General features: G+C 39.4%; 1 protein-coding gene across 14 annotated transcripts in view; it reads right to left on the reverse strand.

The window, feature by feature from the left end:
- CTNNA3 (catenin alpha 3) overlaps positions 1 to 27,833 on the reverse strand; it is a 566,694-nt gene that overhangs the window by 520,037 nt on the left and 18,824 nt on the right. For all 14 annotated transcript variants that reach the window (XR_014156848.1, XR_014156849.1, XM_081862982.1 and 11 more), the window contains 2 exons: positions 22,087 to 22,253; positions 15,543 to 15,662 (listed from right to left, as the gene is read on the reverse strand). Coding sequence is in view for 12 of the 14 variants with exons in the window: in XM_081862982.1 (XP_081719108.1) it covers positions 15,543 to 15,662; positions 22,087 to 22,253 (287 nt within the window). In the remaining 2 variants the exon portion in view is untranslated. The remainder of the gene's footprint in view (positions 1 to 15,542; positions 15,663 to 22,086; positions 22,254 to 27,833) is intronic.

The raw sequence follows: 27,833 nt of genomic DNA on the forward strand, positions 1-27,833 counted from the left end.
TCCATGCTTTTATTGCTATTGGGAGGTACACTGGACATGAAGGTTACATTTAGCTAATATCAACTGATAGACCTATAAGCCAAGAATTTGTCCAATAACCTTTTAAACAGTTCAAAGTCAGTCAAATTCACATCAGTAGATTGGACTGTTGTTGGGTTGTTGTTTGCTCCTTGTGTAAAGGAGAAAAAGACATGCTTTGGCATTTTGCCATCATAGTTTAGAAAGTTGAGCAAGCAACAAAGACTGACAAATGAAATTTAGAAAGTCCCAACCAAAGAAGAATGGATAACCAAGATGGACTATGCCAAAATGGCAAAAATGACCATGAAGATCAGACACCTAGATGATAAGAAATTTAATGAAGAGTGGAGGGAAATTATAAAGTACCCTAAAGATCACTGAAGATATTTTAAAACGTTAGCAGGATTGTTATAACACTTATAATGCAGTAAGGTTAAAGTTAAAAGTGGACATAAAATGAATCTGAAAAATGTAATTAGATGCAGTAGAAAGAACAGATAAATAATGGAAACCAGGGGTGCAGTGGGGGGAAGTCCAGGGATTCAAGTAATCCCAGATGTGTAAAAAACTGAAAATGATTTATATATAAATAACACTGTTAACAAATGAAAAATAAAATATAAAAAGACATATGAAATTTAGATAGAAGAAAGAGTTGTTTGGTTGTAGGAGGCATCTTCTCAAAACTGTTCTTATAAATAGCTCAGAATGATTGCAAGACACTAAGAAAGAATCTGCATGTTAGAGCTAAGAGAACAAATATTGTGATAATATAAAGAGAAAGGAAGACATGAGGATGGATCAGCTGTGCACAGAAGATGTTCCCAGTTTAGGATGATTTTTTTAATTACACATTTCCTGTGTAGGAGATAACAGGATCACAAGTGCTCATCTATTTAGCAATGCATACAAGCACTGGAGAAAGTGCAACCAGTCCCAACACATTCAAAAGGACTATCCTATACACACTTTCTTGGGAGTAAGTCCCAGTGAATGCAATGAGGCTTACTTCTGAGTAATCATGCACAGAATTGTGCTATAAGCAGATATATGGGGCAAAAAAACCAACTGTTCAGTGCTTTATTTTTCTGCATAAAATTTTCCATCTCAGAAGTACAAGTAAAATAAATATGCCAAAATAGATCACTATCTGTGGCATTAAAAATTGTTCTGGCGCAAACTGAAGTTTTCCCTATGCAAATTAGCCAATTCAAAATTTTCCAGAAAAAAGCTCACATCACTGGATATTTAGAATTCCGCTGTGTGTGTTTACCCATATTTACAAGGCATTTCCTAAACAGAATTTCAGTAATGCAAAGAACTACCAGTAGAATTGTTCCCCCATGTGCACACACAAGGGCATGGGATTGAGGAGCAAATAACAGACATGAGTCAAGTGATGAGTGAAAAATGGCCACAACTTTATTCGATTCCAAAGAAGCAAAGTTGGCATGTCATGGGGCTTAGGTCTATTCATTAGGCCAACTATTTCCTCCTGGACCGTTTGCAGGGTTCACCAAAAGTAGGAACTTCACCTGATGGGTTTGGGGTCCACCACAGCATGAACTGGAGCTGGTATCCCCATCAGGCAACCTATTAGAGGCACTGTGACACATTAGCCCCCAAGCTGGGCTTTTGGACAATTTACTCTAGATAAGGTTTACATTATGAATACTGGGTTCATGTTTTCCATTGAAACTGGAGAATACAGATAGATTAAAGGTAATGCTTGAACCAAATCATTCAGTTATTTATGCAGTTCTAAATGCTAAATCTCTCTCCTCCACCATTCTGTCAGAGGAACCTGGCATTTTATTATGACCAAATCCTTTTAAAAAATTAATATTCACATGGGAGCAGACCATCTATTGTGTTTTAAAAAAGAATGCTTTAATTGCAATGTTCATATATGAGTCAGAGAATGGATTACATTTATGGATTACATTTTCCATTTATGGGGAAAAACGTACGATAAATTAAGATATTCTGCTCTAGGTGACTGTTCATCTGGAAAAAGAAAATATATGTTTTAGAATATTCCCCCTTTATATTTAGTTTACAGTGGTACCTCAGATTAAAGACACTTCAGGTTACAGACTCCACTAACCCAGAAATAGTACCTCGGGTTAAGAATTTTGCTTCAGGATGAGAACAGAAATCGCGCAGTGGCGGCACGATGGCAGCAGGAGGCCCCATTAGCTAAAGTGGTACCTCAGGTTAAGAACAATTTCAGGTTCAGAACGGACCTCCGGAACAAATTAAGTTCTTAACCCAAGGTACCAATGCATTGCAGTCACTAAATCAAGATATGAACATATTTTCTATTGATAAGATAAAGGCTTTTTCCCTCCTTTATCCTTCTGAAAAGGCCATGCTAAAGATACTGTATGTGACACATCTACTATTTGAGGCTTACCACCTTTAAAAGTCATATGCTGTTTGTGTACCACAGTAAATCAAGCATGAACACAGCATGTCAGTCACACTTCATCTTATTATACAGCCTGTCTTCTTACTACCATGGGCAACTTCAAATAGATTTTCAATAGTCACATTCAAGGGGAATTAATTTTACAGTGAGTAAAAAATATCTGAATGGAACCAATATGCTTTTTAAAAAATCAACTCTCTAAAAGGTGTTTGAGAGGGTTTTTTTAAGGCAACTGGTTTTGGACATAAAACTAAGGTAAACTTTAATGGGTTCAGTGATGCATTTCAGTCATCACTACTTTGAACATTAGCATAGGTATAGTAATGCCATTGATACGGTCTCTCATGTAGGCCAAAATAACGTTCTCTTGATAGTTTGTTGTGTGTACCCCATAAGGTAATGACGAGTCTTAATTGTTCTGCAGCTTCGAGTATCTTGCCACAACAATGTCAAAAAAGGAGTGTGATTTAGAGAAAACAGAAGGCAATTACATCCCTCTCTTTCAGACCAAAGGCTTGGTTTCTCATAAGCACTCATAGATCTTGCCATCTTGCTCGTCCTACACATTCCATTGCTATTGTTTACAGGGGTTTATATGCTAGATGTATATGCCAAAGGGAACATGTCACTTCGCTTAATAATAATAATAGAGTAACCTATGCTGATAACATTGAACTAGTTGTTATGAAGTATAAAAAGGGAAATAACCACAGTAAGTGCTCCTGTAATACACACATACACTGAAATATTTTCCATCCCCACTGGAATCTGAAAGACTGAAGCTTTTTTGACTGAACAAGCATTAATAGCTGGGAGCAATCAACAATGAACAAACATGAAACATCACAGGTCTGGGGAATCAATGGCCCTTCAGATGTCGTTGGACTCCATCTCCATTGATCCTAGACCATTGGCCATACTAGCAGAGGCTGATGAGAGTTGCATTCCAATAATATCTGAAGGGCCACAGGCACCGCACTTCTGCTCATAAACACAGCTACAAACCTGTGAAAGAAAATGCGGATTCTGTATGAGAGAGAGATGCTGGGAATGAGACAAAAGGCCAAAGATTTACTGAGAATACAATCTGCTGTGCTCCCTCTGCCACACACAACTCCTTTCCTGATTCATTTCTCATATTCTGATAAGCAGCTTCTACCTCCCTTTTCTTTCTTAAACATGTCTCATCATTTAAATTCTGGATGCAAGGGGACTGCCAGGTAACCTGGCATGACAATGTAGAACTGTACTCTCTTGCCTTGAGCCCATGACAAAATTCATCATCGCAGGGGGTGCGGGGCAGGGGGGAGTAGTATGGCACTGGGCTTGCTCATCCTGAAGAGCACACAGATATAGCAGATTAGAAAAATATTGATAATGTAATTGCAATCATATTGAATTATCTTCCTAATTTAATAGCAGTTGTACATCTTCCTACTCCAGGTTAGCATCCAAGAGGCCAATATAGTTATATTTTTAGTAGTATATTAGGAGGGGAGCAGAAGTTTACTGGTAAATCCCTGGGTGGTCTCCAGTAGATCCTCAAGGGTTTCTGATTCCCAATGGCTTAATAGCAACTACTGTTCAACAGCGACTCCACTCCTTCCTTCCTTCCTTCCTTCCAGGGTGAATGCTAAAAGTGGTGCAGCGGACTCCTTCCACAGTTTTGGTTGTTGGCCTATGGGGTCCCTCAGGGTTTGGTTCTGTCCCCCATGCTATTTAACATTTACATGAAACAACTGGGAGACATTGTCTGGAGTTTCAGGGTTCAGTGTCAACTAGTATGCTGATGACACCCAGCTCTAGTTCTCCTTTCCACCTAAATCCAAGGAAGCTGCCTTTGTGACTGGTGTCTGTCATCAGTAATAGACTGGATGAGGGTGAAGAAACTGAAACTTAATCCAGACAAGACAGATGGTCAGTTGGGAGACAGAACAGGGAATAGAGATTCAGCCAGTGCTGGATGGAGTAACATTCCCCGCTTTTTAGCACTCAATCGGAGCAAACTTAGGTTTTCTTTGGATCGACATCTGCTCCGATTTAGCACTAAAGAGCGGGTTTTCCCTGTGAAAGGAGCAGAGCAAGAGGAAAACCACTTAGACCCATGCTTTCTAGGCCCAGGGCAAGCAGAAGTGGATGATCCCTGAATCCTTTGCATTTGGGGTTCTAAAAAAAGAACAAAGAAGATCTGACAAGCTGTGTAATATTTTTAAGTTTTTTCTTTCTTTCTTCAATAAAATTGCAAAAGATCCCTCAAACCACCTCTGGTATACTGTATACAGAAAATGGTTTGTAGTTACCTTTCCGTCCACAGCAACTAATCAAAAGATTTACATTACTTCTTTCTATCCTCCTTATACAGACGAATAACTTTCATTAGGAAAACTGAGACTGGACACACATATGGATTCTTTCAGAGTTGTGTGCATAATTTCAGATACAACCAATTTATCCTAAATCCCCCCTCCCTACTCTGGGTCTCAAATTCAGTACTCCAAAGTCACTTAAAAAGCCAGGCACAACGTAGCATTTTTTTCAATAGTACTTATTTGCCCTGCGTTGATACTCATGCAGTTGTTGTTGTTTTATATTTTTATGTTGAGAAATAATTACAAGTAATGCCCTTAAAATTCCTTTTTTTGCAATTTAACCTTGAATGTTAGCCCATGTCCTGGTGTGCCCTGTGAACACTATTCATTCCTGTCCATCCCAGCCACTAACATCATCCCCCTGAAAGCACTCTGAAATTATGCCTCCAGCAAGAGCTTTACAGGTGAGCTAATGCTTCCCGGCTACATAAAATTTCCCATTGCTTGAGTCATGCTTCAGTGCTCTGGGAAGAGCAGTAGATTATAGTATCTATTTTTAAAAAACTTATACTGCTTACTAAAACAAAAGACCTATAAGTAGTTTACAAATTAGTAAATAAAATAATAAATACTATGCTTTTCCTGAAAAGGTCCACTGGTGAATTTTCCCAGTGTTTTCTGGATTGATCATTGGATTCTGGGCACCTGTTAGCCACAGAACTAAAAGGCTGCAGAATTTCAAATCACTTTTTAGGGTGTCTATTGATTATTAAGAGGAAGAGAAGATGAACAGGGAAGGGAAAAACCTGAGCAGGTCAATAAGTTTGAAAACACTGGTTTCATGATCATTTAATCCAAAAAGTATATAAGGAAAGGATTTGGTTAATGGTTTTAAAAAGTGGTAGCTGGCTTACCAACTGTGTGTATTTCCTTCAGACCTATCATATCATCAGAAAAAAAAACAGTGAACTCTGACATAAATACAACTGCTAGTCATGCCTGTGCACAGCCCAAGTTCCTGCTAAACAATTTCTCTGAGTGTTTGCCAATACAAAATAACTATAAGAAATATTAAGCAGCATAAACACAATACTTGGTGCTGACCTCTGAGACCTTTTTATTTCCCAAATCACTCCAAACACAGAGCTATTTTATTTTGGTCTCAAGGACACAATCAATTTCAACTAGAGCATACACCACACTCCATAAAGTTTTCCTATTGATCTACAAAACATGGGGATGCCAGGTACCCATGGCACCCTATTGGTTAAACTTTGCCCAAGGGAAGCCTGTAGCTGATAAATTCTCCCTCAGCAGTAGGGCTAACTGCAATTAATAGAAATTACTACACAAGGTTTGGGGTGATATAGATTATTTCTGCAGAAGAAAAACAACATAAATATAAAGCATTGCTTGATATATCATCTTTATTACTTTTATTTCCAGGGTGGCTGGGTGTTTTAAAGAATTCTTATTAGTGCTGGGGATTATAAAAGAAGGGGAATTGCCTCACTGCCCTTTTTAACCATCTGATTCTTAAGACTTTCCTCTCTCCCAAAGATAGGATTTTTTCCCATTTTCCCAGTGCAGAGGGCTAGTCAAAAAATGAAATAGCATGTCAAGTCAATAGCATACCCACCCACCAAGGAATTTTGCCACATTTAAAACAGAAAGTATCATGGTGGAGCCCATCTTTTGCATGCTCAATGATACCCAATTACAACAAATGAAACCTTGGCACCGTCTTCCCTGTAATTTTTTCACAGCACATCATAGATCTGCTAGTGGTAAACAAAGCCAGTGCTCACATTTAAAATACGTGAGCAGCTTAGACCCTTACAACTGCAAAAAACCCCACAAACCCATAATTCTCCATTGGTTAACAATTTAGAATATTTCTATTGTGACATGGAAAACTTTTCTATATTTGTCCATAAGCGAAATGCTGTCAATAGGAAATATGCACATTCTGATTTCACACAACAGCTATTTATTAATACAGTCTGAAGCTATTGTTCAGGATGCTTGTTGTATTTCTTTTCATTACCAAACATCCATAAAGGACTGCAACAGCAACAGAAGCTGACATGACAAGATCCACATGACATGCATTTCTTTGAATACTGCAACCAACTGCCCTAAATTGTTTGGTGAGGGAAAAAATATACAAACTGAATCATTGGCATATAGAATTTTAAGAATAAATATTAGTCGCAACATCTTGAATTTGCATAAATTCTGAATGAGATTTCATGGTGGTGCTCAGGACACCGCAGTTCATGGTGGCAGTGCAGGCTCAAAGCAGCTGGGTGCTATAGCAGTTGGATTTGCCTTTGCATTTAGAAATGCACAAGGCAGAACTATTTAGTGTTGCCTTTCTTGCCTCATACCGGATACGATAATAGATGTGGCAGGGATGTTACAAGTCTTTGCTTCCATTGCAACAGTTCTCAGGAATAGGGATAATAAATATTTTTATTATTTATATGCCACCCATCTGACTGGGTTACTCTGGGCGGCTTCCAGCAAACTATAAAAACACAATAAAACATCAAATATGTAACACTTCCCTATGCAGGGCTGCCTTCAGGTGTCATATAGTTGTTTATCTGTTTGACATCTGATGGGAAGGCGTTCCACAGGCTGGGAGTCACTACCAAGAAGGCCCTCTGCTTGGTTCCCTGTAACTTCACTTCTCGCAGTGAGGGAACTGCCAAAGGGCCCTAGGAGCTGGATCTCAGTGTACAGGCTGAACGATGGGGATGGAGATGCTCCTTCAAGTATACAGGGCTGAGGCAGCTTAGGACTTTAAAAGTCAGCATCAACACTTTGAATTAAGCTCGGAAATATACTGGGAGCCAATATGGATCCTTCAGTCTTCTGTGCCCGTCCATGCCACATTTTACATAAAATGCCACCAGATGATATTTGCTCCTTAAATAGACTATTCAGTAGTGATGATTTTAAAACAAACATGCTTTCCTCAAGAGTGGGAGGGAGGGTGCTGACTATATGAGAAAGAGCTATGGGATCTGCCCCATCAATGTGGCTGCTTGTTTTATACACCATCCCAAACCATGTGGGGTTGCATCATGGAAAAGTTGTTGCCCTGCAACTGTGTTCGTATGTGAAACCCACCAAATTTATACATTTCAAAAGGGATTAAAGTCAAATGTCATCCCTAGTTTCTGAGGATATGTGTCTCCAGCCACGTACAGGCAATCAAAAGCAACACAAGATCAATATATGGGTGATGTTTCCTTGGCCAGCCTTCAGAATTGGTACGTGGATTGGTTCTATGTGCACATTGGTTAGCAATGTGTGGAGGGCAGCAGGCAAGATTCCCTCTCTATGCATTGATGTTACAGTTTTAGAACAACTGAATAATAATTTGGTGTTTCCTGAACTCTTGTGTGAATTTAAATCATCCATGTATCTAATCTCTACGACTGCAGACTAAAAAGCATAAGTCTTTAAAACTGCTAGCTTTCTGGCAGCTTGCAGTGAAAATTTTAAGGTTTTGATAAAAGCAGATACACAATAGCCTTCCACAATGTATTTAGAGACCGAAGCAGAAGCAATGCATTTTAAAAGACAATGTATCTTTTATGTCTTATCGAAGTCAGAATGTGAATGTCCTAAAGTTTATATTAAAAAAGACTGAACACTGAACTGTGAAAGTCCTCCAGAAATACAGGTTTTTTTGTTTTACTAAAGAGCCTCAGAGTACTAGAGAAAAATGTTTTTAAACACAATGGCATTTCTCTTCTCGGAGAATTTTAAAGATCCAAAACTAGATTCAGTTGGATGTTAGGTGTGTCAGAAGGAGAGCATTGACTTCCTCCAAATTCAGTGATTATGTGAAAAAGCTAACAGTTTTTGGAAGATGGTAGCCAACACAAAGAATGTTCATTTACCACTTGGACTCAATAATTTTTCTGCTTAATTATGTGAAGGAAGTTATCCCTGAGAAATTATATGATCTAGTCCTAAATCTATCTGTGGCAGCAAAAGAATGCAAGTACCCCACTGAAAATAGTCTCTCCCCTATACAGCATAAACTGAGGGATAGGTGGGTAATTATAGGGAGACAGAAGGAGGTGGGTTTCATTTCTGAGGCTTAAGGCTGGCCTGAAGTCTCATGAAACACAAGTTAGCTCAAATGGCATAACAAAACTTCAAGAAAGAGGTTGGAAATGGACCTTTATCTTTCCACAGAGCTGTTGGATTTGGGGCATTTTGGGGAGACCAAAGCTGTTGGACTTTGGTTGGTCAACCTCCATAGAGACCAGGATTTTTTTAACGCCTGCCATCATTGACTATTGGGTGTGTTATGTTGCTCCTTTTTTGTCCTGATGAACATAATCTCTATCTGGCTAAATCTGGTCCAATGGTTTATGCTTGGCAGTTTTATTTGTCACAAATTTGGTACATAGAACAGTGTAAATTTGGAAGAGGCACTTTAGACTGGGGAGTATAGGAAAGCACCTCAGAGCTTCATCCCTTATTAGGTAAAGGACAGATGAAAACATGTCTGAGAAGTATTGGAGTTGGTTTGCTATTTGTTCTTTTATTGTTTTATTTGTTCTTTTATTCTTTTATCCATGGTTTGTTAGCAGACTTTTTGAGGTGGTCTTGTTCACGTTTTCCCATTAATATATTAATGGAAGATGGAGCCATGTGAGTGCCTAGAAGTCACAGGTTTTCCACCAAATGCAAAGTTACACAAGTAATGTCAATGTGGCTAAAGCATATATAATGCCACTAGTGTACAGTACAGTCGTACCTCCGTTTACGTGACTCTCTGGTTACATAAACTTCGGGATGTGCGCGCAGCAAACCCAGAAGTATTTTACCAGGTTTTACCGCACGCGCATGCGCAGAAGCAGCCTGCACATGCACAAAAGCGGTCCTCAGGATCTGACTGGACCTCCAGAATGAATCCTGTCCACAACCAGAGGTACCACTGTGTATACTGTAAATAGTTTTTTGCAAGGGAGGAGAGACACAGATAGGGGGGCACATCTTTAAATTTTCCTGAAGGCCTTCCAGTAGTAGGGGAGACTGCCTCTATGCCTTCCTTTATTTCAACAACAACAACAACAACAACAACAACAACAACAACATCTTTGTTGTCATTGCCCCCTCTCAGGGACAACCAAAGGCAAGGGTTGGAGAAGACTTCCTTTTCTTACTGAGCTTTCAAATATTCTCCAAAGGTTGGAAGTAGCAGATCAACAATAACATAAAAACAGAAACTATTTGTTCAGGTACTTTCAAAAAGAAGTCTAACCTGAAAATCTGGCTCCAGGGGCTGGCATTTATCCTTTAAACTTTTCCTCTTTCTGTTTTCACATTTATAGTTTTATCATCTTTTGCCTAACATTTTTGACAGTCCTTTTTTAGACTAGATTTCTCCTCCGACTTTCTTATCTGGGTGCTAAATATTGTAAGGCCAGGCATCAAAAGATGGCGGTGATACTTTGGACAGCTTCACCTATAGCATAGCTCCAGGCATCCTTCAGCAGTGAAAAGAAAGCCAATCATACTAGAGGAATGAAAGACCCATTGTGTAAGGTTCAGTGCAGATAGCAAGAGAAAAATATGTTGGAAATTATTCTATTAAGTCTACTGAAACAATACTGAATACAAAACTTCCCAGAACATTGATTGGTGTGGGATGCACATGTAATTTAAGAGCATTATCTGAATTGACACTCAAATATTTTTCTGCTTAAGAAGCAAGACTGACGAAAATGCATAGTCATGTTTAAAATGGTTAAGTGCCAATGGTCAAGTGCCAAGATCCCTGAAATCTTGCTACCACTCAGCGGAGATTGGGGTGGGCAGTAACAGCAGGCTTTCCTTGTGGCATCTTCCTCTTTTTAAGCTTAAGTCTCAGAATTGTATACAATGGTGGTTTTCATTTAGCAGAAAGCAGGTCCGCTCCTGAAATTCAGCACGTCACCAGTTCCCTGAAACCAGTTCTAAGGATTCTCTGGAGGAGAAAGGAATATGACATGGAGGGGTGCAATAGGTACAGCAAAAATCAATATGGCTCAACTTCTAAAAGTGGAAATTCTTTTTCCAAAGAGAAAGTCACCACTGGATACAAACCTCTTGGCATAACTGAGGTCTCCAACTCCCCATCCTCAAGGGGAAAAGGTTGTGGCTAAGACACCTTGGAATGGACTTGCCTTTAGAGTCAGCCTTAGATAGCCCTGCCTTCTTGGGAATTCCAGCATCAGAGGAGCTCACGATGCAAGCACTTCTGCAGCCTGAAGAGGTCACAGTGCTCTCAGTGAACTCCAAGGACTCCCGCCCAGAGGAAGAATAATAATGGGGGAGCAGAACAGGACTCTACTGTCCCATCTGGCTATGGTAGGGAACCTATGTTCTCCATACATTATTGGACCCTAACTCAAATCAGTCTCAGCCAGCATGGCCAATGGTCAAGGATTATGGAAGTTGTAGTCCAACAAAATCTGAAGGGCCACTGGTTCCCAAACCCTATGTATGTGAATCCCCACTGTGCCCTTGATGAATTGGACCAAGTGCTTATTGTACAACAGATACAAATTGTGTGCACCAAAAGACTGATAGTCTTGCTCCATCTTCTGGAAACTGGAAACATGACTTTGCACACCCAAATATGTCTAAGAATTTCTATTGAACTGATATGTTTTTGTCTGACAGTTTTTTATCTGCACAAAGAGGTGGTCACGACATATTCTTATTTGCCTTAAAATAGCACTATTTAAATAATTCATGATCAATTAAAAATCTTTCTGTACAGACAAATTAAAAGCTCTTTTATCGCATATTATTAGCCTCAGGGTATACAATCAAAATCAAACAACTACCTTAACATCTACATTAGAGTGGGGTGGTATTTTTACATTTTTAAAGCTCTGTTGTCAGCTATTATGTCACTATATAATCAGAGATATCTAAGTAGAAACAAAACTTCCTTTGAATTTGAACCAGCAGTGCCAAAGGCACGTCAAAGGCACTACCAACATTAAAAACATTACTGTTTTAACCAAATACCTAGTTTGACAAATGTACTGCTGAAACAGGTCATAATATTAATACAGATATGATGACCTTATAACCCCTCTGTTTTTCTAATTGACTAATTAGCTAAAACAATTTTAAGATTATATTGCCTTCCACTATTATCACAGCAAGGGGCAGGAAAAGTATTTTTAGTCCACCCGTCAACATATGATCCAGGGCAGCACCCAATACAATAAAGCATCAAAACAAGCAGTAAAATAATGCTACAATAAAACAAATCCAGCTCAATTTATAAAAGCAAGATAAAAATACAGCATATCATTAAGATCACTCAGGGAGTCACAATTTGCCCACCCCCTATTGCAAAGCTGACAAAATTCCTAGTACAGTTTTAAGGACCAGGTAGAATATGATTCTTAAAACATGTAATTACAACAATTACAGATGTAAAGATCTAGAGTGAACATCAGGTACTGTTACTTCATAATCATTTTTAAAGCTTTATTGATATACAGAATGTTGTACAATCTACATCTAAATATTGTCTTCACAACTGAGCAGCAGAGGGAAAAACCTGCCCAAGTCTACCTCTGAAAAGCTAGGAAAGTTTTCCAGATCTAGCTCCCCAATTCCATCCCCTGGGCTGTGGGGCTCCCAACTACCAATGCAGAACAGTAAAAGCCTCATGCAAGTTGTCCTGAATGATTGTATTTTTATCAATGTCAGTGGCAATGAACCAATTTTTAAAAATTCAGCACTGCTTGTCTACAACTACATCAGTGTTCTTATACTACATAGTGTTTCTGCTTCATGCACAAATGATGCAGGAGAATCCTGTTTGTGTTAAAAGAAGCTTGAATAAGATTGTTAATAACTAGCAATTTCAATTAAAAACAAATGAAGTAAGGATATCAGGAGATTAAATATTTAATTGATTAACCAGCTTTATATAAAAAAATGCTTATATTGCTCCTAAGAATTCAAATATTATTTATTCAACAAAGCAACAACTTACATACAATTAATAAATGAGCTGCACCACTCATGGTTGAGATGTCACAAAAGGCCAACTTTTATATTTTATTTTTCATTTCCTTTTACATTAAAACAAAGAACAAAAAATACTTTCTAACAATAAGCAAATGTGCCCTTAATCCTTGGCTTCAACTATTAAAATCTGCCCTCACCAAATAAACCTTTTAAAGGCTGCAGCTTACAGTATCTGATGCTAAACCACCAACCAGAAGAAATAAATGCTGTCAAAACAAATGGAGATAAGCTTGAAAATACTGCCACCTACTGGCAGTAAAAAAAACACAACATGATAAAAAGGAAGTCACACAATATAGGGGTTCTAGAAGTCTTTCAGAGCATTCACGTGATCTTTTGGCATCAAAAGACCAGACAGTTCCCCCCCCCCCACTACACACACACACACACACACACACACACACACACACACCTATTTAATCTGAATTTACCTTTGCCATAGAAAATATGATCCATAACATCATAAAATATGTGTATTTGTAAATACTGTACAGTGTGGATGAACCTGGTATCTCATCTCAGACTTTGAATATGTTCACATTACTGCTTGCTCTGCATCCAGTGCAGTCCCACTGGTAGTTTTTGAAGCGGCATTCACACAACGTTAGCTGCAATCCATATCAATCCCGTATCGTAGTTTCTTGACAATAATGCAGTATTTTCCTCAAAACAGCTTCTTCAGCTTTCTTCTAGAAAACTGGATGTGAAATGAACAGTAATGTGAACACTTGATAAGTGTGCATATGCAGATGGCTGCTTCAGTCCTGGAGGGGTTACAGGGGGGTCATGCACACTGGGTGAAGACACCCCCACCCACTCTCTGATATGAACAACATTCTGCAAATGCAGCTTGAAATGTAGCAGGGGGGAAATGACCTTGCTGCTAATGTGACAGGTTTTGCATGTCGCTTCTTTTTTAGGAGGGCTAGAGACTAAGGGAGGAATTTGATGCTGTGCTAATTTGATGGTTCTGTCAGCACACACATTTCTGTTTGCCCGATGGAATGATCTCTCAGTCCCCTTCCCCCATTTGCTATTCTGGGGGTTCTTAAAGGTAAAGGTAAAGGGACCCCTGACCGTTAGGTCCAGTGGCGAACAACTCTGGGGTTACAGCGCTCATCTCGCTTTATTGGCCAAGGGAGCTTCCGGGTCATGTGGCCAGCATGACCAAGCTGCTTCTGGCGAGCCAGAGCAGCGCACGGAAACGCCGTTTACCTTCCCGCCGGAGCGGTACCTATTTATCTACTTGCACTTTGACGTGCTTTCAAACTGCTAGGATGGCAGGAGCAGGAACCGAGCAACGGGAGCTCATCCCGTAGCGGGGATTCAAACCGCTGACCTTCTGATTGGCAAGCCCAAGGCTCTATGTTTTAACCCACAGCGCCACCCGCATCCCTTCCTGGGGGTTCTTACTTCACTCCAAATAGATCTGGATGGCATGGATGAGAGGGGCAAGTCCCCATGCACTGCTGCCTGCTAGTGCAACTACTTAGCTGAATCAAGCCCTTACTTTTTAAAGAGAAAAAAGAAAGGCCAGCATCTGGGCATCTGTCCAGGGTGCCAATGAAAGCCTTCACAGGCACCAGGGCACCCTTGGGTGTCAGGTTGGTGATCCCCGGGTTGGCTACCCCTGTTCTACATAATGTGTAATTAGAGTTTAGAACAATTGCTAGAAGGCACTGAGCATGATACTGATGAATAATTGACCGTTTATTGATACGGAAGAAATGTAGAAGAGAAATCTAGTGGTTTAAAACAAAGCTGTTGAATTTTATTCCTCAGAGCACCAAGTAGTCCTCAAAAGTTTTTTTGTTTAGAAAAGAGGAAAGGATAGAATAGAGATAGTTGTATCACTCCTGGAAATAAAAGTGCTGGGAAAGGTCTGTATTTTAGGGTTTTTTCAATTGAATACCTGGGTTCAAAATAATTCAACAACCCTTTATTTACACCCTGGTTTTCTACAGGAGTATCCAAAGCAGCTTAGAAGAATACTATGTAGCTCAGCTGGTGGTAAGACTTCTGTCAGCAGAACAGGGAGGGAAACAATTTTTAGCAATTTCCCCCTCTGCAGTCCTCCACAGTCCTCCTACATCTGCTCTGGAGGGCCCCTCAACCCTCTGGAGGAGACCTAAGGGGCATGGGAGCTGCAAGGGCAGGGAAAATAACCAAATCAGATCTCTGGGTTCCTCCTCCATCCCTTGGAAGCAATCAAAAATAAACTGCTTGAAATAAACTGAGAAGCTCCTTCTCTAGTCTGGACAATGGGTGTTTCACTCCAGTCTTCTCTTTGTCTAATTAGCTAGGTCTGCTTTCCTAACTGTCAGTCATTGCTATCATATCATTCATTGGCTAAACACATTGAAAGGTGAGCACAAGCTACTTTTCCACAAAACAAATGGGAAGAATAGTACAGTGGTCTCTGTTGTGAATGTGTCTGTCCTATGGATTCTGGGCTGTACCCTATATTTTTGTCCTGGCATTAAGAAAACAAACCTCAGTGAAATATGGGGGGGGGGGGATGTGATAATTTTCAGTTTTTAAAACATTGCAAACAGCCTCAGTTTACACCTACATAAGCCATTGTGGGTAATAATTGAAATAAACAGAAGTTGCATGTGATAGCAACATTTACGTACTTGGGTTTGAGATCAGTTGAAAATTGGTGATCCAAATGTACAAACACATATGATTGGGCTACTAAAGTTTCTTACCTGTTGTCGTTTGAATGCCAAATGGTCCAGCTTTTTCAACTCTTTCTGGAGGTTTTTATATGTTTTCTGCAGTTCAGATTTACTCAATGCATTTTGAAGACACACAAATGTCCTTTGAACCTATGGCCAAACAAGGAGGGGGGGTTAAATATTATTATAAAATCTTCCGTGCTTAATTAGGAATAGGCTCAGAAAGAATAAGCTAAATTGGGATCTATTTGCTTTGACACCAGGTCTAGCCACACTACTGGGAACATGACGGTGCCTCGGTGGCTTCCCCTCTGTACCCTCAACCCAAACAGGAGCTGCCCCTCACTGGAGCACCTGGTATGGTCTGTCCCTTTTCTACAAAAGTTACCTGTTAGTGGCAAGAAAGATATTAGGTGGTGGTAGCACCACTGTGGATATCAAGATCACTGGGAAATTTAGTTCTCTGGGTTTCTGTTGCTGTTTTCCAGGTGAAATGGAAGAGAACAGCTGCTTTGGTGAGGATAACTAAACTGGGGCTGGGTCCAAACTAACTGAGCTTGAATTTCAGAGGAGTTTGGGCTTGGCTTATAAATAAGTAAATTCGGGAATTCAAACATCATCTGCATTGATACACAATTATTATTTCATATATGTTTTTGTATGAGCAAGACATGCATGCTTTGTCTCACAAGATTCATACTTTAAATTCAATTCCCATTTCATTGTCCGAAAATGTTTTCTTGACCTTGAGGTAAATTAGGGCATGCAGCCCCAGTTTACAGAATTAATGTTTGGATGACTCATTTTGATGAAAAACTATTTCCCCCCATTTGCATCCATCAGTGATTCAGTTTATTCATGCACATTATGCCTGAACTAACTTTCAATTAAGAGAGATGGGTGGTTTTGCAATTAAACTTTGTTCAATGCTTTTATTTACTAAAGCTTTTCTTTCACATTTAAGAAACACCTGTTGGATGTGCAATGCTCAAACAAAGGATTCCAGAGTATTCCCCATGTGTCTCAGTATCTGCTACTGGAACATAAAAAGCCTTTAGCTCTCAGCTGCTTTAAATGCATCAAATCATTAATTGCTGAGAAGTACACAGTTACTATGGTTACAAACACAAACTGGAAGAGAAATGTTACAGAGTGTACAACGATATGCAGAAAAGCACGGGCCCATGGATTGCAGTTAGTATATACTGGTCCCACATTATGGATTAGAAACTAGGTTAAGTCATAGATGTATTCAGACAAATGTTTTAACTCAGATGCTGTCCATCCACACTGCATTGCTTTAAATGGGATACACATTCAGGTATGCAATATTTTTAAAGCCATGCACAGGGCCGGATTTAGGTTTGAGGAGGCCCTAAGCTACTGAAGGTAATGGGGCCCTTTATATGTCCAGCTGTCCTTTGTCAACAACAAATTGTCACTGTTTTTTGTGTTGAATATGCTATATGGTAATTTATGGACCTACACAACACAAAACACTGTTGATGTATGTAGGTTTTATTTTATTTGTTTTTTATCTTATATTTTGGAAATGTACATCCAGGTGGTTTTTTCCTTTAAATTTTTTTGGGGACCCCAAGAGAGTGGGGCGCCAAACTATAGCTTGTTTAGCTTATACTTGTACATAAATCCAGCACTAGCCATGCAGCATCAATAGATCACACCTACACTGGTATCCTGGTTTATGATCAAGCAGGTGATGTGCATGCAAAAGCCAGCTTGGATGGACTTGAGTCTGTAGATGGGCCTTTACAGTTCCCCTGCTGGAAACAGGCTGTGATTGCTCAAGCAGAGGGGCTGTGCCAACTTTCCTGTGGATGCACATCTTCAAGACAAACTGTTCCCCACTACATGCACATAGCTTTTCAGATTCCAAGGGAGCATCAGTCTCATACTTCAAAGGAGCTTATAGGAAGATGATCTGGGAAGATGTGTACTCCTCTCTCTGGAGTACCCTAAGCTGGAGGCAAGCAAGTCACAGACTGTTGGCTTCCTTTCAGCCTAACTCTAAAAAGCTTCTCACTAAAAGTTTGAGGCAGCAAGAGAAAGGTGCACATGTACAAGGCTACCCAGCACATCTGCATGCAGGACACCCACTTAACAGTAGGACGCTAATATTTGTAATAGTGGTCACAAATGAGTATTACTTAGTTAAAAATAGCTGTAATTTTGCGACAGCAAATGTACTTTAAACGTGGATGTGCTAAAACTCTGGTGCTAAAACTCTGCACTAAAATGTGCAACAACCAGACCTCCATAATCTGCATGGAGCTCAGTCAAGTCACACAATGCAACCTACATTTTAACTAATATAATCACTATGCAAACATCAGCATGACATCAGGAACAATGTCAGTGCTCGACACTCCTGTGCTACCAGGTTCTTTATTTTAAGGTGGTGTGTACTTATGGGACATAAAGGTCCAACAAGAGAACAAGAATGAAGATACAAAAAAGTTCTTAGACTATGAAGTGGAACAGAACAGTTGGGTACTGACATCACTCTCACTAACTATACAGACTTTACAGACACTGGACTATAGAAAAGATTGTATGGCATGCCACCATTTTTATAGTGCTTGCTATAGACTAGTATCAGAAGTTGCATGATAGATTTCCTGCCTACTATTTAGATTGACTTTGATCACATTTCATTTTATATTACCTGATGTCATATATAATTAAAACCACTCTGCCTAGGAGTGAGGGTCTCACCTTAGCAAGGAGACACAGGTGTTACAGTGCTTCAAAAACCAGTTCCTAACCTAATTCTGATGAGCAATGGGCACTTTTGTAGAAACTGCATGATGTGAATTTTAATAATCCTCCACAATATAGCTATTCTATACAGTATCATTTCATGCACTGCACGCCCCAGACCAGACAGTATGTCTCTGACACTAAAGCGATAAAATGCTGTGCCAAAACCCATTTCTGGATTTGGCCCCCTTCTCCCACCATTTTATACATTTAACAAATCTCTTACTTGGTCAGCAGTTTCATTTCGTAGTGAATGACATAACCTTTAAAATTAATTTCGGTTCAGTGATCAAACACCTATTTTATTCTATGAAAATTAGAAAACCTTGGAGCAATGGAACTGGAAAGGAAAGAACCTCTTCATCTGCTCTCAGATGATTAATGGACAAACCTTAACAGCCAAAATCCTCATGAAGGAATGGTACAATATGTCAGCATTGCCACTATAGAAGAACACATTCCAGGGGAAGCTTTATAGACATATATTTAAACAAGATTGCCTTTTTAATTGACGTGAACTAGCAAACATTCTGAGAAGGGTTGCTCTCAGTGCTGCACAACCATCTCTGAGGTACTGCAGAAGTTCAAATGCCTTTTCTTGGATCAGCTCCATAGTTAAGAATATTTCAATTACCTGAGGGAGCTCTAAAATATAATAATGAAAGTTAAAAGACTTCGGATAGAAAAAAGCAAAGTCAGAACTCATTACAGATTTCAATTGTATTAGAATTTGGCCCTGGATGGCAGTGACCAAAATGCTATTAGCGCTTGATGGCTATTCAACAGCATATGTTAAAGTTACCTGGTCATCTCAGTCTATTTTCTAATTAATGTGACAACATAAAAAAGAAATGCTTTTGGCAGATGCAGTATGGTGAACAAGCACTGCAAAGCAATGAAAAATATACTACTACTTCCACAGAACAGAACTGAGGAATATGCTGGGCACTGTAGAGGAAGATTATACAGCTGTCTAATATGCTCTGTAAGGAGAGAAAATCATTCTTTACTGATGGTTTGTTTTCAATGAATACTACATTTTTAGAAAATAGAAAGGAGACGATTATAGTATTCTTTGGTATATGCTCCATATTTCTGAAATATTCAACAGCACACTTCTGTGGTTTTTCAATCGTTTTAGCAATTTCTAACAATTCACACAATAAAGTAACCAGAAAAGTTTCAGAAGTACTGAAAGTACCCACAAGATGATTACTTAAGATTGGTTATTACTGCTATATGAAGCATTGTGGCAAGTCAAATTTCAGAACTCTGATAGAGCTTAGATATAAAAAAACATAGTGGGCTAAATAAATAATAATAATATAAGGCTCAACAGAAAAACAACATTCTATCCCTGCTCTGCAGAATATTGTGGATTATAAATAAAAATATGTAATTTTTTTATTTAAAAAACTGAATTGTTTCACTCACAGTGCCTGTATAAACTAACATATGCTATAGGACACTGGTCTTCCTCAGTGACCTCCAGTCACAGATGCACCACTGCGCTATGTTCTACATGTAGCTGCTTCAGTGACTGCTTGGAAACTGCTACCTGCGTTTCAAGAGAAATAGTCTGCATACACATTTCACACCCACCTACCAATAATCCTGGAAACTGTAGTTTAAGGGTGCTGGGAATTGTAGTTCTGTAAGAAGTAAGCTGCAGTTCCCAGGATTCAGGGGGGTGCGTGCTTGAAATGTACAGTTTGTCCACAGACACAGCATGCATATAAGGGAATAGAATTTCAGCTCTGATCCCATTGTGGAAATGCCTTCTCCGCATTTTGGCTACATATATCATCCGTCCCCCTCTTCCAAGATTAGTCGCTATGGAAATCAGTTCTTCCAGTTCACAACTGAATGGACAATGCACAGGTAAATGGTGTCGGGATGGGGGAATGGGGGAGCATGGTGCATACTGTCACTATTTTTCCTAAAAATAAAGCACTGCTTAGGATGTTAAAGTACTGAGTGAGGTCACACAGAGGAGGACACACATTAGCAGGTCTCCAAAACTCAATCTTAAAAGCCTCTAGAAGTAAATGTATTTCTGTACAGAAAACACATTGAGGAAGGAATGCTGCCTTGATGTCTAATTTCATTGATACTATGGTGGTATATTTTTCAGTTGACATTGTTATTATGCATATTTCAGCTTTTTAAAATTAGGTTAATGGGTTTACTGATTTTTCTGAACTAAACTTTTGTTTGGATGGAAAGTCAGTCTACAAGATTTAAAACAAAGCAAAAACTAAATACTTGCAGAAATTTTTCAAAAGAAAGTGGGAAACAGCTAATAACAAATAACAAAAACAGTAGGTGCTCATTTATGAGGCATTTCTGTATTGCCATCCATACGCAGCATCCCAAACCATTCATTACATTACAGATTAAAAAAAATACACATTATTACAAAACCTACATGAATGTCGTATGAAGGTAAATGTATGTGCATACCATGTAATCCTGTCTTCTGAGCCTAAGGCGACAAAACTGCTTCTAGATAACCTGGATTTGAGCCCATGCTTCATAGGAAGGCCAATATCTTTCTTTTCTACCTTCTCTAAAGTGGGAGTGGTGGCAACAGGATTGCTGTTAAGATGCATGCTGTACAGAAATGTTGTTATATAAAACAAAAGCACAGCAAAAACAGTACAGTGGTGCCTCTAGTTAAGTACTTAATTCGTTCCGGAGGTCTGTTTTTAACCTGAAACTGTTCTTAACCTGAAGGACCACTTTAGCTAATGGGGCCTCCTGCTGCTGCTGCAGCCGCACCGCCAAAGCACAATTTCTGTTCTCATCCTGAAGCAAATTTCTTAACCTGAAGCACTATTTCTGGGTTAGCGGAGTCTGTAACCTGAAGCGTATGTAACATGAAGCGTATGTAACCTGAGGTACCACTGTATAAGTGTTTCTTGTCCCTTAGAGATGCCATATGCTGCTCATAAAAATGAAACATTTGCCCTGATCTATCTGCTAGTAAGTCATGTTTAAGTCCCACTAGAATCAATGAAACTAGTTAGCCATGACTAACTTAAGTCTCATGGATTTCAATGGAACTAGAGCATAATTAACTTTGGTTAGAGTTGAGCCATGGCTTGGTTGTTGCTTTTGAAAACAAAAAACCTCCCATTTCTAAAGATTTATTTGTTCATTTATTTTTAGGGATTCTATACAGCCTATTCAAAGCAAACTGAACAAAATACTGTAACAGAAGAAAAATAATGGGAATAAATATAGTACAATAACCACATATTATAACTAAGAACAACACCATAAACTCATACCAACAGCTAAAATCATCCACAGCCAAGGTCATAAAGACTGGAGGGGTGGGGACCAATAGTAAGGTGCTATAAAAATTAAAAAGAGGAATTAATACCAGTTCTGTCTGAAAGTCCGAATTAGCCCCAGGTCAGTTTAAAAAATAAAACTTTTAACTCCCAACACATTTGATATAATGGAATTTGCAGGTTGAGCAGCAATGATTCAAAATCCAATCCTTTCGTTCATCAGTAGCAAGCTCCATGGCTTACCAACATGAATTTGAATTTACTGACATGTTCTGCTTTTTGTATATTTGTATTTCCAGTTATCTGTATTTCCATGCTTTGAATGTTTGCTGTAAGCTGCTTTGGACACAGCTCATTCTGGAAAAGCTGCATATAAGTAAACTCAACCAATCAATGAATATTTTAATTACTTACTCAAAAAAATCTGAAAATTAAGAAAGCTTGGTAGCCAAGAAGATGGGAAAGGTCATTTGCTGACCATAGTAGCTACTTACCGTTGTTAGATGTTGCAACAGGTATGAGACATCAATCATATCTGCCAGAATAAGAAGCCTTGTAACCGCAGCCAGAAGAGCACGTGCTACTTGGACAACGGCCTCCCTTTTAGGCAAATAGCAAGGATCATCTGTGAACTTTTTTGCAGCTACCCTTAAAGCTTCACCTGTAAAATAAAGATACAAGTAATGCTGCACTCCATAAGCAAATTCATCTGCTTTCCTTTGGACCACATCAGTGAGGCCAAGAGGGGGTTCTTCTCGTCCAGGCACCCCAAGACCTCCACACTGCCCAGGCTTGCGGCCCAGGGAGCTTACTTCGGTGCTGCTTGTGCAGCTGTTGGCTTCACCCCCAGAGGCACATTGACAGATAGATGCGTCAGATTTACAGAGATGTGGAGTTGAAAGGAAATAGTTCACCTTTGTGAAAAGTTTTCTCTTTTTTGCATTCTTTATTAGGGAAAACAATAACTAAGGCAGGGAAGCTTAAAATTACATGACAATGTATTCATTTTCGTGCTACAATATACCACTTTCTACCTATGCATCATGCCAATTATTGCTTTTTAATATAGGATATTATTTATAATATATATCATTCTATGTTATAGTTTATAAAGACTAGAGCATAAGGCAGCACAATGCAACTTTGCAATATTGTGTAGTTTTAGAGCCATCCACTTTACAGTCACTGTGTATTTACTCCAAGTGAACTGTTGGTCTAGTACAACTTGTTCATTTTGCATTCTGGGGCTGTTTCAACACAATACCATAGAATCTCCAAATCTTGCAGTGTGGCTGCATACCACTGGGAACAATTACTAATCAGTTCACTGTGGAGTGTACCCAAGTCAACCACAGGTTGTTTCCTGTTAAATTTTTTAGCATGTACAATACATTAACATACAAAGCAGCTGTCAATCTGGGAGAGAAAGGCTGACAGATGCCAGGTCTGGGCATACGGCAGGGGTAAAACTTTATGACCCGCTGGTTCCTTCCAGCATTACAGTTCTGACAACATTAATTTGTTTTATAACTGCTTTGCATCACCAATGCCAAGAGCAAAAATGAAACCATCCCTATTTCCTTCAGAAAACTCTCTTTTTTAACTGGAGTGTTTCACAAGAATAAAAAGAAAGAAGAATCAATACATTAGACTGTTTTCAAGTTGTATCTCCCTAGCCAAGAAAGACATACTGAGACTGCTGGCTGCAGCTTTGAAGAATTGCTACAGTGGAGCTAATAGATTTGTTGGGCACAGGAAAAAAAAATTTACTGAATTCAGGGAATGGGGAAAATGGGACAAGGGAGAACTGATTGGCAAAGAGAATTTATTACTGCAAGGCAGACTGAAAAAAAGGGAAGTGGAAAAAAATGTGAAGGAAAGCAGGAAAAGAACTGATTGATTAATTCTGCATGTAAAATAGCAGCGCTTTGATGATCCAAGAATGAATGATAAGGGACAGATGAATTTAGATTGGAGATTAAAACAGCATTAAGTTTTCCACGGGAGGGGGCATGAAATGAAAAGGCCACATGCCCAAGCAGAAGTTGTCATGAATAGAAAGAGAAAGAGAATAGAAAGAGGAGAAACACACACCCTTCAACAAAGCAAGACTCAACAAGTTTCCCACAAGCACAACCAGGCAACCTTCCTATCAAAGCCCAAGGAGCAGTGCAATAGCAACTGTGATAAGATGTTCACATTCCACTTTTCCACATGCACCCAGACTCATCTTTGTGGGGGAAGGAGAGCGCTACTGTACAGCCCTATCATGTACAGGAATGAAAAAGACCACACTGAATTCTGTGATCCGCTGTCACCCCTGTTCTTTGTTTTGAACTCCAATTCATTCCCGCTTTCTGTCCAGCACTCCACTTGAGCCCTGATTAGACCTTATGGCTGAACTGGAAATAACAATTCAAGTTGGGAGCTTGGGGCCTTGCTGGTCCAACCCTCAACATCCCAAAACCTATCTGCCTGATGTTCCCATGTTGTGCAGCGAAGGTTTGAAGGGGGCTTCTAATCATATGCACTCAGGGCTCCTGATTGTATGAAGGCTTCTGCTCACATCTTCCCTACTCAACATGAAAAGGGGTGTGAGAGAGAAGCAGTCATACACAGAGGGGGTGAGACACTCATATACAAGGAAGTTGGGGTGGGGCAGCACATACAATCCCCTGCCTCCTATATGCAAGCAAATGACCTATTGCCTGGTCAAACTTTGATATTTTCTTATACCAAAAATTATACTTTGTTTAATGCGATACAAGTCTTCCTACAACTGGATCTAGAGAGAAATCTGATTATCAGGAGTGATACTACCATGAGGCAGAATGAGACAATTACCACAGGCAGCAGAGGTGGCCCAGGCCCCATGCTCACTTGCCTCAATGACCCACCCACCCACCCAGTTGCTGCATCATCCTCAAAGTCATCCCCTGCCTTTCTCTTCTCTTCCACTGCTGTGGCCCCTGTTCATCTGCCCCTCCGTTGCTCCAATTACTGACTAACTGCTGTTTTGCCACTGTAAATGTTGAAGCAGTGCTGGCGGTCTTCCAGACTCACTCTGAGGAAAATCCAGGGATCTTTCCTCAGACAAACACGTTCTGGGCAAGCTGGCACAGAAGGGTGCTTGTGCTGCCACCGCTGTGCCATGATACTTAAGCTTTTTTTATAAAAAAGTGAACTAAACGTAACTTTAAAGGTCATTATCTAGGCATTGCTGCAGAGGGGCACTGGCTGCTGTTGGCCGTTCAAACTTTCAGTGGAATTCAGTGCCTGGAATTTAAGCCTTCAATCTATATCCTCCCTTACTTGTTCTGGCCTTCGCCTCCCCTTCCCTCTAGACATCTGCTTTTAGCTGCCACTCTGAGAAAGCTAGGCTGAAAGCAATGGGCATTCCTTTCTCCTCCCACAAAGAGTTATAAAAGCTTGCTCCTTCTGCCAGGAATAGTCACCCACTCTGAAACCCTCAGGTTGCCAGCTCTAATTTTCCAAAGCAACATTAGAAATAATGTTCACTAGCTGAAGTTTCTAGGGGAGATTTGACCATTACGCATGACCTTAAATTTGACTTATATAGCTGTACACGTAGTTTAAAACTCCCTCAACCTGCTTTTACTATTTCTGTAGCATATTGCCCTGAAGTATTTGGTCTACATTGTTCTTTCACTTCACCTTGAACCACTTTGGCATGATAAAAAAGGAGAAAATGTATGTCACAAGCTGTTATTTTTGATACAAGGGTATACCTTTAGCCTGTTGTCCTTGCCTACTGTTGTAATTATTGGAACAAACAAGACAAGCCTTTTTTGTTGCTATATGCAAAGCCACCTACAAGTCTGTTCAAACTCAGGACTGTGGAAGTTTCTCTCACAGAAAAAACAAATAAACACACTACTCTATGCAGCTGCTATTTGCATTTCAAGGGAGTCTCCCATTGGCAGTGATCAAACCTTCCCTCAAAACACCAACGGCAAAATGCAAAAAGAAAGGCGTTGGGAGAGAAGCAGACATAAAGAACTAGACTCCCCCTTCCTAAACCTATGCATTTTACTGCATGTTATGGGCATATTTTTGTCACATAAATAGTTTCCCTGTGCCTACTTACATAACAAAAAACATGTACATTAATTGCATTCATGCAATTAGCACTTTATCTAGTTTGGCCCTCAGTCACAAATGGAGAGGGGGCTTTGCTTTGGAGAGGCAGTTACTCTCTAGAGAAGGTTATTTGATGATATCTGAAAGAGAGATACAGTTTAGAGATTATGAGATTTTGTGTCTGGCTGAGCCAATCACAACAGGTCTCAAGTGTTGATTACTGAAGTGGGTGATTAGCAATTCTAATTCTCATATTTAATTTGTAGAATATTTAAACATGAATCAATGGTGTGATTGGCTGATAACTCATCTGTGCAAACAATAATAAACTTAATGAATTAAAATAATCACTTTAAAGTCTTTTACAAATTTTATTTAGGCAAACAGTAAATGATACCAAGTACCAATTAATCCCAAAAGAGAACAGGCAGATTTGTCCTAAAATTGCTATTGCTGACCACTGACTACCAAAACTATCTTTAACATGTGCCCACAACTTGTACAACCTTTTGATATTTACTAAAGGCAAATAGAAGCAGCATTGAGACATGCAGTGGCAAACATGCAGCATTTCAGTCATCAAACTGCTGGCCCAGGTTCTCCTCTAAAACAGATAGCAAGGGAATTTGTACAAGAAACTAAGACTTGTAGCTTGAGAACTAAAGAGAATTGTACCTCTCTGTGTAACATGCTTTCTAAGCAACTATAAGTTCCAGAGTCCCTTAGCTTCTGCTAGCATTTCCAATGCAGAAGCAAGAGAAGCCAATAGGATGGGGCTGCAGGATACAAAGACAAGCATCATCATAAATCAGGAAGCAGTGTCCCACAAAATAATATGAAAGAATTGCATTCCACAATTAGATTCAGTGAGTATTTCCTTATATACTGTTTCCTGATATGAGAAAATTACATCAGCAAATTAAGAATGTCAAATCCATATCTTCCAATTTCCTTTTGGCTTGAGAACAAACAGTATCTGAAGCAACCTATATTTGTTTCATAGTGATTGTGGTATTTGTGAGCTAAAGTTTATCTAGGCGTTCACTTGAGATGTGATAGCAACTAACTGCATGCAACACTGACAAGGCAATAGACGGAAATAATACAAGCTGCAGCTGTTGCCTTCAATACCATATATAGGCTGTAAGTAATGGGAATAGATATCAAGCATTTGAGCTATGTCTGAACCACTTCTGTCTGGGGGAGGAGGGAAAGGGATGAAATGCACAAATGATTATCCTAGGAATATGTTACATTGTTGTCCTGGTTTTACAATAATTAAATATCAGTCTCACTAACATGCTGTTAATTAAATTATAGTTTGATATTAACAGTTTGAAAACTCCCACTACAGAAATAGTTCCTTTTTTCTGTTACAAGTCTTTTTCTTCCCACCTGCTTTTGAGTCATACCACACACAGGATTTCATGTGTCAGAAAAATGGGGTTTGAATTTATAAAGAACACATAAAATCCTGTTAATAAACTTTTGTAAGGCTGTAAAGAAGCATTGCGTTCATAGAAGCATAAATATTTCACTTTCTAATTTGTCATCTCTAAGTAAGGCAAAGGCACTAGGAGCAGGGTCTCCTAAACCTGGGTCTCCAGCTGTTTTTGGACTAACACTCCCATCGTCCCTAGCCAGCAGGACCAGTGGTCGGGGGTGATTGGAACTGCACTAAGGGTTTCATATAGCCAGATCTTAGAAGCGAACTCCAAAGATAACTAGCAGTATAGGACAAGTTTAGGCCAAATTTATTTGGGGAAAAAAGGGTACTTTGTGGTCTAAGATTACTTGGCTTTTGAGAACGCAAGGGAAATGAATGCTAATGGATCTATGAAAAAGTATATTTTTTAAATTTCACTATGACATAGAGTCCAAAATGCTACACAACCTTTTAAAAAATGAATCCTTGTGATGAGTAGAAAATGAGTTTTGTATTAACTATATAAAGTGAAGTATATATGATTTGTAGTTTTTAAACGGGAGAGGGGAAGTGTGATGAAGTGGGGAACAACCCCATAATAACTCAATAGCACAAAATGTTGCGTGTGTAAGGGGAAGGGAGAAACCTGACAAAAGAGCAGGAAGGGGAATGGAATAAAATGGAGTGGCGTGGTCACTGTCTGCATAGGGATTG

The sequence above is a fragment of the Podarcis erhardii genome (assembly GCF_964252035.2).
Source record: "Podarcis erhardii genome assembly, chromosome: 5".
NCBI lineage: Eukaryota > Metazoa > Chordata > Lepidosauria > Squamata > Lacertidae > Podarcis > Podarcis erhardii.